Source organism: Tripterygium wilfordii, chromosome 21, assembly GCF_013401445.1.
Source record: "Tripterygium wilfordii isolate XIE 37 chromosome 21, ASM1340144v1, whole genome shotgun sequence".
NCBI classification, from domain to species: Eukaryota; Viridiplantae; Streptophyta; class Magnoliopsida; order Celastrales; family Celastraceae; genus Tripterygium; species Tripterygium wilfordii.
In genome coordinates, this window is record NC_052252.1 from 14,559,563 (window position 1) to 14,572,816 (window position 13,254).

At 34.0% G+C, this 13,254-nt stretch overlaps 2 protein-coding genes across 2 annotated transcripts; both read left to right on the plus strand.

Moving 5' to 3' along the window:
- The first annotated feature begins 4,255 nt into the window (after positions 1–4,255).
- On the plus strand, positions 4,256–5,824 carry LOC119989659 (serine/threonine-protein kinase-like protein CR4). The gene has a single exon (XM_038835321.1). It carries the CDS (start codon positions 4,478–4,480, stop codon positions 5,501–5,503), a length of 1,026 nt encoding a protein of 341 aa, XP_038691249.1. The 5' UTR covers positions 4,256–4,477; the 3' UTR covers positions 5,504–5,824.
- Positions 5,825–9,074: 3,250 nt separating this feature from the next.
- LOC119990161 (NAC domain-containing protein 73-like) lies at positions 9,075–11,681 on the plus strand. Its single transcript, XM_038836011.1, has 3 exons — positions 9,075–9,453; positions 9,575–9,767; positions 10,844–11,681. The coding sequence occupies exons 1-3, from the start codon at positions 9,316–9,318 to the stop codon at positions 11,419–11,421; spliced, it is 909 nt and encodes a 302-aa protein (XP_038691939.1). The 5' UTR covers positions 9,075–9,315; the 3' UTR covers positions 11,422–11,681.
- The last annotated feature ends 1,573 nt before the right edge of the window (positions 11,682–13,254 follow it).

Sequence of the window (13,254 nt, forward strand, 5' to 3'; positions counted from 1 at the left end):
ATTATTCTAAAGGGGAGGGACCATGATTTAATCTGGTATGGGTCTTCCTGCACTGACTTTAACACACCAGATGGACCACAGAACTCAATTTCAACGTTGAAATCTCAATTTCCCCGCCATTTTCCATAATTGGACAGCTGAGGCTGAGCCCACCACCACACCAGTTCTTGCACATTGGGCCACCATTGGGTCGCTTGTATGTAGTAGTAGATTTAGGAAAAGCCCATTTATGTTCAAAGGGAGCGGGAAGAGAACTGTGCTTTGGGATACGTCAATCGGCCCATATTTGAAACTCGACTTTCCTTCTTTACAGCCCAATATGTAGACCCGCTCAACTACTCTTCTTTTGCCCTTAACGGGCTCGGCCTGGGTCAAAGCATAAGGCCCTTGTACGGCCTTTGACCCAGCAACTTTAATTTTTACGAGAAAATTTATAACCACATCACAAAAATATTATCTTTACATCACTTTTTAATTTTTAATTTTTTATAATTTATATAAATATGCTTATATACAATAACATATTAATCCTTAAATTTAAAATTTAAAAGAAATAATTTTTACATATTTAATTAAGTAATATTAAGTTTACAATAAAAATTTTAAAAACGAAAAAAAAATCCAATTATTATTTTTATAATTTTCTAAATAAATTGAGGGTCAAGTTCTCTCTTCACCACCAATTTTCATCTACCTTCCTCCTTTTGTTGTTTTGCAGCCCTCATCACCATATTTGTTTCAGATCTCTAGAATTACTTACTTTGAAACCTTTTTTTTTTTTTTATAAAGACATTAAAGCATACATCACATATTGGATAAAAAATCAGTGGAGATACAAAATTTATACAACAGATCAGAAGTTGCCCTCCAAACAAGTCTGTAAAGTTTCCCTCTGACTCTCGCGTCTCTCAAAATCGACCCAAGATAGAGAGACTACGACGGAAACTCCTTCGCAAACATACTAATACCGAGCCCTCTTATGGCCCCATCCACTTCCGTGCCCCGTCCAATCCATGGTGAAGGTCACGGGTGAGGGAAGGCATAGATATAGAGTAAAGATAGAGGAGGGACAAATCAGAAAAATGAAAATTTTCTTGTAATTATCAAAATAGTTCGTTTTGTTGTCGAGTGAGGAAGTTTTGAATCGATGCCTTTAGGGCATAAGAAACCCAAAATTTGAAGTTGAATGTCTTACTGATGTAGAATGTATGAGATCGGAAGAGATTATATCAAATTAAATATGCAGTGCGAATTTCTATTTCAGTGATATTTATGCAAGTTTAGGCCATGTCCTCTGAAAGTTGGGAAAATCCAACAGAAGATCAAGCCACCGTCAACCAAGCTCATTGGAGTATTTGTCGGAGAGAGATACGAGAGTGAGAGGGAGCGAGAACATCTCTAATGCTATAGAAATTTTAACACTCCAAAATACCTTATAATTTGTGTATCATCACATTATCAAGAGTTTCATCTACAATGATACATAATATAAAACACTCCAAACTCATATTTTCAACTACAATTTCCCTCAATTTTTTCTATTATACTCTCTCTGTTGACTAAACTTACAAGTGTCAAGTGTTGATTGGTTGTGCAACTCTAAAAAGTACTCTCCAGTCACTCTTGATATATTAAGAGTATCTAAAATTTGAAGTGTGTTTCAAATGTTATTTTTCTTCCATTGTAGCCAAATAGCACTTGAAACTGATGTTTTGTGTGCTTGAAAAATAGATTTCAAGTCTTCCATTAGAGATGCTCTGAGGGAGAACATGATTCTTTCTTCTTTTGGAGAGTAGGGTTTTGGATTTCTAACCTGGCTCTTCTTTCTACCATGGGATTATAGGGACGGTCAAGATTAGAGAACGGTGAGGGAGGAGAATATTGAGCTGTGGTTGATTTGTGTGTAAATTTAACAAACTCATTCTTAATATTGTACAAAACAAGGTCATTATGGTAATTGTAAATAGAGAACCCACACATCAATCCTAATTTTATTTTACTTTTTGAAAAAGATTCTATATAGTATGTGGCAGAGCCTAAAATCGTGCACCTAATGTTTACCAACCTTATGTCTCACAACCACTAAAAGGCAAGCTATACTTTATATCTTAGTTGTTATAACCAAAATCGTTGTTTACCATGTGAGAGTGTGAGACCCCCTTGTTTTTGTATGCACATGCACTTGCATAATAATACTATCTTATTCGTCAATAGTACTACAATCCCAACGTTTTTTGTTTCAACTAATCAAAATGTTGAGATGAACTGACGAACACACACAGTTTCATATGTATGATGTGAGATTAAGGATGACAACGGAGCGGGGCGGGGGCGGATCATGGTCGCCCCGCCCCCGCCCCGCACCTCCAGGTGGCGCCCGCTCCCCGCCCCGCACCTCGGGGCAACTTTTACGCCCCGCCCTACCCCGCGGATCCCCGCCCCTATCAACATCTTTGAAAATTGTAAAATTAAATTACACATTCTAGGATTCGAACATGAGACTTCTAGATAGGAAAGTAATGAACTAACCAACAAGCCCAAGCTATTTTCATGTTACACTTGCCAACTAATTAAATTATTATCTTTACATACCACCTATTATATTTTTAACACCATTAAATAATTTTAGTTTTACTTAATGGTATTGATTTTAAAGTTTATATTATACACATCTATAGTTTTAAATTGTTTAATTTTATACTTTATTTTATAAAATCTTAGGGTCTTAAAGATTTTATCAACATTAATGAGTAGAGGGTCATATTATGGCTTTAGGGTTTAGTGCTTAGGTTTAGGGTTCAAAGCCTTTAGGGTTTAGAGTCTTTAGGGTTTTGGGGTTTAGGGTTTAAAGCCTTTAGGGTTTAGAGATTTAGGGTATTTAAGGATTTGGGGTTTAGGGTTTAGAACCTCTAGGGTTTTGGAGATTAGGATTTGGGAGTATAGGGTCATATTTAACTTAAGATTTAGGGTCCTATATTTTTATCAATATCAATTCAATTGACTTAGGGTTTAGGGATTATTTATATTGGATTAATTATATGGTTTAGGGTTTAGCGCTCAGCTTTAGGGGTTAGGGTTTATGAATTATTTAGTACTTAGGTTTAATGGTTTAGGGTTCATGGATTATTTAGTGCTTAGGGTTTAAGGATTATTTATATTGGATTAAAACTAAGCATTCAAATCTCTATTTTGACATTATTAGTTTATTACTATATTAGAATCAATGTGTTCAAAATTCAAATCAAGTCAATTTAAGTTAGGGTTTAGGAATCTTAAATTATTTTTTATCAACATCACTTCAATTGAATTAGGGGTAGACTATATTTAATTTAAGATTTAGGGTTTTATGTTTTTATCAATATTTATTCAATAATCAATCTAATGAAGAGTATAGGAGTATTGTAAATATTATGTATAGGGTTTTAATGTTTAAGTACTTAAATCTTATTAAAGAAGTTTAGGGGTTACTTTGATTTTAATAATAATATCAAATTAATAAATGTTTAGATAAACAAATATTTATCTATATTATAAAAGAAATCTTATATATATATATATATATATATATATATATATACACATATATATATATATATTATGTACATAAACATTTATTGCGGGGCGGGGTGCGGGGCGGATTGCGAGGCATATCCGCCCCCGCGCTAGTTGAAAATTTTTACCCCCATCCCCACCCCGCACAAGTCTCGGATCGGAGAAAATCCGTGCGGATCGGGGCGGGTCGGACACAAATTGCCATCCCTATGTGAGACATGTAGAGTATAAGATTTCACATGAATCATATGCGTCTATCTTAACATTTTTGAGATAATCAGGATAAAAAAACACTACTCGACATTTTTTTGGCTTATTATGAATCATTATAAGAAATGTGATGTCCCCATACGGAAAGTGAAGGTAACCATCACCTGCATATATTTTAATCAAGTTATCTTCTGAAACTGGACAAGTTAACTCCTTTTTTTTTTCCCAGGATTTAGGGAGGCCCACGAAGGTAACGCATCATAACAAATATCATTGAAAGTGACCATACCCAGAGAAGAAAAAGACATCTAACGATATAGATTTTCTTTGAACAGCTTTACCACATTTTGACATTATCATTATGTGATCCCTTTGTTTTGTTTTGTTTTCAAAAATTAAGGAGACGTCCAACCATGAACCAACACCACTAAAACAGACTTATCAAGTTTCCTACTTCCTTCACCAAATTCATCCTCCTAGGCTAGCCTCTTCAAAGCATCCACATTTACGTCAAATTTAGTTCTCTCTTACTTTTCTATTTGAAAACTCTATGGTCCGTACAAGCTACCAATTCTCCTATTTTATACATATAGATATAGATAAAACTCATTAACAACTTCAACCTAATTTATTAGCCCAAAATAACCTCCCTTGATGCTTCCATTTCCTCTGCCTCTACAGAGAGAGGTCTAGCAAATTAAGATCACAGGCCGGCATGACTCGCAGCGGGCAGATTGGCTATGATTTTGTTATGGTTCTTCTCCCGGTGTCACTCATCATCATGGGGATTGTTCTTTACATTCTATGCAGAAGAAAGATACCTGCTCAAAAAGAATCTGAAGAAACTCTTTCGGTTCCAGTCAAGAGTTCTGCGTGTGCTTTTCCATTAACGGATATTGATGCTGCCACTGATGGATTCAAACAAAACAGAATTGTGGGTCAAGGACGTCTGGGGACTGTATATGCCGGTATATTCGCAAAAGGAGAGCTTCTTGCGGTTAAAAGAATACATTCGAGGTTTGTTTTAAGCAATGCTGGATTTGGTTTCTCTTCAGTAATCAAAACTCTATCTTTAGCCCAACACCCCAATATAGTCCCCATTCTGGCATTTTCACAAGCACCTGGTGAGCGAATTATGGTCACCGAATTTGTTGGTATAGGAAGTTTGGAATTCTATTTGCATCAAAACCCAGATGGGGCATCACTATTAGATTGGAGCCGGAGATCAAGATTGGCCGCCGGAGCAGCGAGAGGACTCGAATATCTACATGAAGGGATGACACCAAACATAATACATGGGTGTGTTAAGTCCTCAAACATTTTATTAGATGTGAAATTTCGTGCTAGAGTTTGTGATTATGGGTTGTCTTTCTTGGCACCAAAGGAAAAAAGGGGGCTTGTGGGGCATGTGGATGATGAGTATTGGATTAACAATAGCAGTGGTGGCGCTTGCAAAGAAAGTGATGTTTATGGGTTTGGAGTTGTTTTGTTGGAGCTTTTGTGTGGGAGGAGAAGTGAAGAAGGTTTGCTTGTGAAGTGGGCATTGCCTTTGATTAAAGAAATGAGGTTTAGTGAAGCTTTGGACCCAAGAATTGCAATGCCTTCAGATATGAAACCCATTATCAGATTGGCTAAAGTTGCTTCAGCTTGTGTAAGCAATAATAGAAAGAGTAGACCATCAATTGTTCAAATTGCAGCAATTTTGAACAGTGTGGAGATTGACGTCTCTGTGTGTGATTGAGCCAGCCAAGACTTTTATGAGTCGCCAATTTTGAACAGGAGAAATGAAGAAAAACAGTAAAATTTGAATTTGGGATTGGTTGGACTTTTGAACAACGACTGTGATAGATTGGTCTGGTCTCACCAGGAATTAGAGTATTGGAGAAGAAATTAATGTTGAAATGAAAAGGTGGGGCAAGGTGGGTTGTCAATTGGGGGCGGTGAATTTAATCTTCTTTTGCGTGTGGAGTGGGGAATATACATCACTTTTTGTATATAAATTGGGCAATGTTAATGTATACTTACTTGAAAGGGATCCCATCTTTCTTTATGGCCATTAAAATTTTTTCTATTTAATTTGTTTGCTATTTGTTCTTTACATGACTCTTTATGGCTTCTGAAATTTCTTCCATGTAAATTTCTTAACAGAAGAAAGACACCTTACGAAAAACAAACATTAATTTTATGTAGAAAATGTCTGTTGGTACCTTGCCAAACGTACAGTTTTCAATCAATAACTAATTATTACAGAATATAAGTTCTTTATTTATTTAGTATTTTTGTATGGCAAATGGAGGATTCCTTTGTTTACCTGTCGGTGCTGATGAGAAACAACAAAATGTAGGTCCATTTTCATATTTGGTAAAATAAAATTAGAGCTAATATTGCAATCATGGTCCTTAGATTCTGCACGAGTGCCATTTTTTGGCCTCCAGTTCAGATCCCAGATTGATTGAGTTATTGAATATATTCAGATTTACAGATCTTTTCAAAAAAAAAAGAAAAAAAGGTCCTTAGATTCTGCATAGCTATGGTGGAGTATAAACTATAAACCTGTTTTTCGGATTTCAGTCAACATAAACACGTGCAAAATGGTATTCGAAATTTTTTATTTTGAAGGTTATATGGGCTTCTTGTTCATATTCATTCCTTGAATTGGGCTTGTAGTAGAGGTAATTTCGACCCATATCGAACACTAACAGTACGTGGAAACTGGAAAGAAATACTGAAAACAGCTTAGTGCAGCAATGCGGCCCATATTGCATGGACCGTAAGCCCGTGAGACTTGGGCCTAGCTTTTTCAACCCAAAAGGCAAATGCTTCGTCGCATTATAAGGCCTGCTTGGGAATTTATCTTTTTGACACAATATTTGGGCCAGGAAAGATTTTATGAAAAAGATTTGCCACCCAATATGTGCCTGAATTAAAAAAAAAAAAGAAGGTTTCATTTTGATTAAACTGGCAATTCAATTAGTTAGAATATTAAAAAAATATTGATTTTTCTAAAAATGGAAGTGACTAAAATGTCTACGCTCCTATTCAACTGTAGGAATGCAGATTAAGTTATAGATTCTCCATTGCTCATTTATATAAAGTGGGTTTTGAAGTCAAGGTAGATGACAAAGTCATATATAGCTTTTGCCCATCAAGTTAATTCCCTCCTTAGGCTTATGCAAGTGAAGCGAAACCGAAAACGTTTTTCCATAAAGCAAAAGTTGACACAAGTCGTAACATTAAGAATTCATACTATGAATTCTTGGCAAAAATATTATTTCTGTCATATATATATAGATATACACATGCAACCCTTTCTTTCTCTCTTTATATAGCTAAATATAGAGTTATTTACGTGAATTTTCCACGTAGTAGCCGATTATTTTTTCGTTTGAGACTTAGTAGCCAAGGAATACTTTGTGACATTATAATATACACAAAATTTAATTTAATTTATAACATATTTCTATTTATGTTAGTTGTCTTAACGCGCTTGTGCCGTATAAGACCAAATGAACAGTGCAGCCTCCATTTTTATAAAATGTCCATACAGGGTCAAACCCTAATCCACGCTTTCAAGTTAATGGCCCCATATATATGTATGATATATGTTTATAGCTTATTGCATAAGCTTTCGTTGCGTAGCTTCTTTAGATGCGTGCTGACTGGGTATTCTTGTGGAAAAAGCAAAACCAACTCATTTAATTTTTATGCCATTAATTACAGGTTTTCAGTATATTAATTTGTCTATTAATTAATATATAGATGTTAAGTGTCGACGTGTATGTGTATATATAAGTACCTACCCAACAAAAAAGAGTATATATAAAGTAGATTCGCATGCATGTAACTAAATACACAGAAAATCTCACCACTTCTAATGTGTCATCAATTTATCATGGTACACTAAAGGTGGTGAGATTTTTATCCGGTGGAATCTAACAATGTCCAATGTAATATGGATTGTACAGGAGTGTCCGGCGATGGTCTTTTTAGTGTTTGTATTCTCTTGTTTTTTTCTTATTTTCGTTTGGTTTTTTTGGTTGTACTTCATCTTTTATGGTGACCCGAGTGCCTATAAGTCTCAATTACTTAATTTATTGGGTGAATTAATACCATCAGGTTTATGCCATTTTCAAAAATAAATAAATTATGGTATACACTAAATATACATACGCGTATGTTGATAGTAAGATACCATTTAATATGTTTGTGATTGTAGCCAATTATATACCAAACAAAAATGTTAGGGATCTCAGTTATTACAGTAATCAATCTTGACCATTGATTGATGTACGTGTAGGCCCTACAAAACCTGATGTATATAAATCAAGGGACATAATTGATTACTGGGATGACTGAGATATCTTTTACTGGGATCTCTATCACTTCTGTATACCAAATCAAAGAATTTAAAATTACAATTACACACATATATATGTTTTGTCTGGAAAAAGCATCGTGTATATATATATATAGTCAAACAGTTTAATTGAAGAGTCATTCACTACCATTATTGATTACTTGTAGGGATATTCCATATTGAAAACTTGTAATGAATTTTCGTGTTAAATAAGATGATATATTCCTTGCTTGACATGACAAGTCTAAGCGAAGAAATGGAATAGAAGAATAGTAGTAGCTACTCATACGAGGGGTTGGGTTGTTGCGACAACAATGTATGTAGTTATTTTCATAATTTGTTGGTTCGTATATTCATCAAAAGTATATATAACTATCTTTAAGCACACTCTAGGTTGACACTACAGCTAAATCTTCATCACTCTCTCTCTCTATATACATACATGTACAAGAAGAAGGTGAAACGTCTCACAAGAATCACAAGGTTGCACCATACCCACTCTACGCACCATATATCTCTTTAAATTGTATTTTCCTTTTTTTATCGTGGAACCTCTCCAAGGCAGAGTATTTTGGACGCACCTAGTGGAGTAAACCCTCGTATCAGTACACCGTATTTTCGGAAGTTTTCCTACACAGAATCAAGGTATTTCGCTAGCATTTTTTGTTTAGGGGATGTGGCCCCAAAGTATTGATAAGAGATTTTGAAACTTAGGACCCATGAATTTATACGAAATGTCAGGAATCAACCCGGCCAATCCCTTAGGGTTTTTAAAATTTATCTCTTATTTATTGTCAACTTTACCAAATCAATGTTTGGATATAATAATAACAATAATAAAAATAAAGAGTGCATATATTCTCTAATAGAAGCGTATGTAGAGTAGCATAACCAAACTTGACGTCCAAGCAACCTGTTTTCTTTCTAGAAATTCTCTCTCCACCCCTCTCTCTTTGTGCTTTCTTTTATAACCTTTAAACCCTTCCGCTCTCTAATTCTCTCTTTCTGTTTGTTCTGCAAGAATTACCAAATTGAGAGAGGAGGAGTACACAACTCAACAATCTGAAGAAAACGTGCTTTCAAAGAGACTCTAGCTTCTTTCTTTGTGTCGATCTGGTTTGAATTATTGGGGGAGGAATCGAAGGAATTCATCATTTGTTCATGGGCATAACATAATTGCAAAGAAAGCTAGAGAGATGACATGGTGCAATAATAACTCGGACATTCAAGTAGCAGCAGTCACACAAAACCCTAAACAAAACAACACCTTAATCGATGAGGTTCGTACCATAACATGCCCTTCCTGTGGCCATCACATTCAAATTCAAGATCAGGTACTTATTTTTATTTTTATTTTTGGGATTTTTTTTGAAAAAATATGTATAAAAATATTGAATTTATTATTATTATTATTACTGTTATTTATATAAATATGTGTTGGCAAAAAAATAATAGGGAGGAGTAGAGGATTTGGCAGGGCTACCAGCAGGAGTGAAGTTTGATCCAAGTGACCAGGAAATACTAGAACACTTAGAGGCCAAGATTAAATTATCAGATTCTCGAAAGTTCAATTCTCTTATTGATGAATTTATTCCAACACTAGAGGGGGAGAATGGTATTTGCTATACCCACCCAGAGAAGCTCCCAGGTATGTACATACATATACATTTATATAAATATCTTCCAAGTTTGTTTTTTTTTCTTATTCAAGAAGTTATTCCTGATCCAATATGGTTGAGTGCTACTAATTAATAGCATGTGCATATTTGGATATTCAAATTACAAAAGTTTTTATATTTTTATTTTGATTCGTAAATAGATTTTATCTCAAATTTTGTATTTTAAGGAGGGTGAGGGATCTCCTCATGTTTGATGGTGTATCTATCTCCATTGATAGGTGACATTTAGTTTAAACATAAAAGCCTATGTAACATGGACGGATTTGCTTGCTACTGCTAACCAAATCGTTTGAGTATGTTATAATTATAAACACCTATAAGTTGGGTTAAAACCCATAAGAGGTAACCACAAAGATATTGGAGATCTTGTTAGACCTTCACTTCTAATCCAGAAAAACATACATATATCGATCACAATTTTCATTAGCTAGCATCTGTTTTTGATATATAACAATTTATAGCAAAAGCCAATTAATAATAGAGATTACATAATTGTTGGGCCAAATAATATAAGCTTTTGATAATCTGTTATATGTATATATTTTTCTTTCGAAAGAGTCTTAATAATTTTGACTATAAGAATGCAGGTGACAATTCTTGGGTCAAAAAATAACATTGTGCAACCTACCTTTCAATTTTTTATACCCCATTAAGGTTGCCTGTAGAACCTTACTTCTTTTGATTCCAAGGAAAAATATCTGATTGTTGACTTATTCTTTTTTTTTTTTTTGGAGAATATATATATGTATATATATGTGTGTGTATATATACACACACACACACATGCAATCCGTAAAAAGCTTGTGCAGAGATTTCCTCTTACGTTCATGCACTGAGTATGATCGAGATCGGGAATCAGACACATCTGTATATGAAATGACTTGTTGCTTTATTGATGATTAGATTCGATATGTTAATAGTATCATGCAAATCTTTTTTGATCCATAATTCCACTAATTAAATTTACATTCTTTTGAACTGTTAATATTTCCTCAGCAGTACTGTAGTTCACATTATTATTTCGTCTACAAATTTGACAATGCAGGAGTAAGCAAAGATGGCCAAATTCGACACTTCTTTCATCGACCTTCAAAGGCATACACGACGGGAACAAGGAAACGAAGAAAGGTACACACAGATGATGATGGAAGTGAGACAAGATGGCACAAAACAGGCAAGACAAGGCCAGTCTTTGTTGATGGAACAATTAAGGGATTCAAGAAGATACTAGTGTTATACACCAACTATGGAAGGCAAAGGAAGCCTGAAAAGACTAATTGGGTGATGCACCAATACCATCTTGGCAACAATGAAGAAGAAAAAGAAGGAGAGCTAGTTGTGTCTAAGGTGTTCTATCAAACTCAGCCAAGACAATGTGGTTCAAGCATCAAAGGTTCTTTTGATAGGAAACTGAAAAACCCAAGTCATTATCTTCACAATAATCCTGCAACTAAATCTGCTCTTCTTGTTGACTACTACAATCCTTCTTTTATTGGTTATGATCATGGGAGTCATGGTAGAGAAAGCCCAACACAGTTGATTCCCAATATGGTTGTTCAAGGTGAAGGGTCATCGTTCATTCGATTAACTTCTGATACAAGCAAGGGGAAGCTTAATAATTAAGAATTTCATTTTTGAGTGTTGTTATTGATGTTGTGTAGTGTAATTGAATAACTTATTAGGTAGGGAATTTGAAAAGATCAGAGAAAGGAATAAGAATAAGCAAAGGATAGGTTTCTTTGTGGAAGGAAGAGACAGGTTCTTTGGAAGATTTTCAAGCAAAGGGGATCGGCAAATGGTGCCTCTATGCCCGTATATTATTAATGGTGAGTAGCATTAATAAAGAAAAAGATGCAAGCTTGATCTCTTATGGATTTAGTTTTTCTTACGTCGTATCATACGTTCATATATACTTTGTACAGACGTTCATGATTAAGTCTATACTATATATAAAACAGAGATTCTAACCAACTGTTCTCTTTATTTGACACTTGGATAACCTATTTGTAAGATTAGTTGTTACGTGGATTCATAAGAATTCTCTATTTCTCATTTTTCAAAAAAGCTCTATATACATTAATTGTCATATTGAAATTGAATTTTTTTAAAAAGATTTATTTGCACATTCAATTACAAAACCGTTTAAAACCGATAATATAAATTGCTCTTTAATTACACTATAAATATGCGTATTATAAAATTTTAAAAATATATTTTTTAATCTCATTTGAAAAAAAGAATAACAATTTTGTTATGGATATTTTTAACATTTTACTTTAATGTAAAATGGAATCAACACTAGCCTCTTTATAGAACAACAATAAAAATGTAAAATATAATAGAATCAATAAAAATCAAGAGATATATATTGAAGGGCTATAACTTTTGGCCAACTAAAGACAAAAAAATGACAATGAAATGTGATTAAAAATATCAAAAACTCAAAAATGATTTAATAAAAAAATAAATTTTAAAAAATAGTACAGTCTATAACTAACAACTGAATGATTTCAATTATATTTGATACAATTTCTCATAAATAATTACTAAAAATCAAATCGATAATCAAAAAAATTACTCTCTCTTATAAAAAAAATTGAATAAAGAAATTGAAACAAAATATAAAATATGAAATGTAACATCTAAAAAACTATGAGTTAAACAAAAAAAACCGTGCATCGCACGAGATTTCGACTAGTGTATGTATATACAAGAACTCTATTTTTCAGTTGGAGTCGGATATGGTCACATGAATGCACACTTAGTATGCAGTGATATACATATATATAAGACTTCTCATATGCGTAAGAAGCGTGTAGACCTATCCATTGTTGGGTAGGTCAACATAAAAAGCAAGTGGAGGCCTAATGTATGTGGGCCCTACACTTGCTAAAACTTGACTAAAAAAGATGGGTTCACACATTTTCAAGTGCCGGATTTTGCGCCTGAGAACCATTGTGTATATATATTTATATGTATGTATTATATGAAGAGTACTTGTAAGAGGGTGATTGTTGGCTAATTTTGCACTAGCTATATGGTGCTCGATCATAATTATTCTCTTAAAAGTTGTTTTGTTTTATGTTTTTTTATAAATGAGAAGAAAAGAATCGCATCTTGCACTTTATACAAGTGTAAGCAGCTAATTACTGGTAGGCTACAAGAGCTCTATTTTACACGAGACTTGTTGCAATAAAGTAGAACTATACTTACCCCTCTGTAAATCAAAAGATCAATAGTAGGTTCTTAAGCGAGCAATCAAGAAAATATCATGTCCCTGCAACTCTCCGACAGTTATAGTGTGACAATATAATCAGCCCATTTCTTTAGAGCTCCATCAATGAAGAAAATATAAAATACTAGTACATAGCGGGGTTTCATTTTTTAGTTCAAGCACCATTCAAGTTTAGAAGTTTATTGGACTTTTGGACAAATTGACAGGCCCATGATCATTTG

What these genes read in the sequence shown, in the direction of transcription:
- LOC119989659 (XM_038835321.1), top strand. Translation starts at nt 4,478, where the DNA reads ATGACTCGCAGCGGGCAGATTGGCTATGATTTTGTTATGGTTCTTCTC.
- LOC119990161 (XM_038836011.1), top strand. Translation starts at nt 9,316, where the DNA reads ATGACATGGTGCAATAATAACTCGGACATTCAAGTAGCAGCAGTCACA. An exon ending in ACATTCAAATTCAAGATCAG is followed by an intron (nt 9,454 to 9,574) that starts GTACTTATTTTT and finishes AAAAAATAATAG; the next exon opens with GGAGGAGTAGAGGATTTGGC. An exon ending in CCACCCAGAGAAGCTCCCAG is followed by an intron (nt 9,768 to 10,843) that starts GTATGTACATAC and finishes TTGACAATGCAG; the next exon opens with GAGTAAGCAAAGATGGCCAA.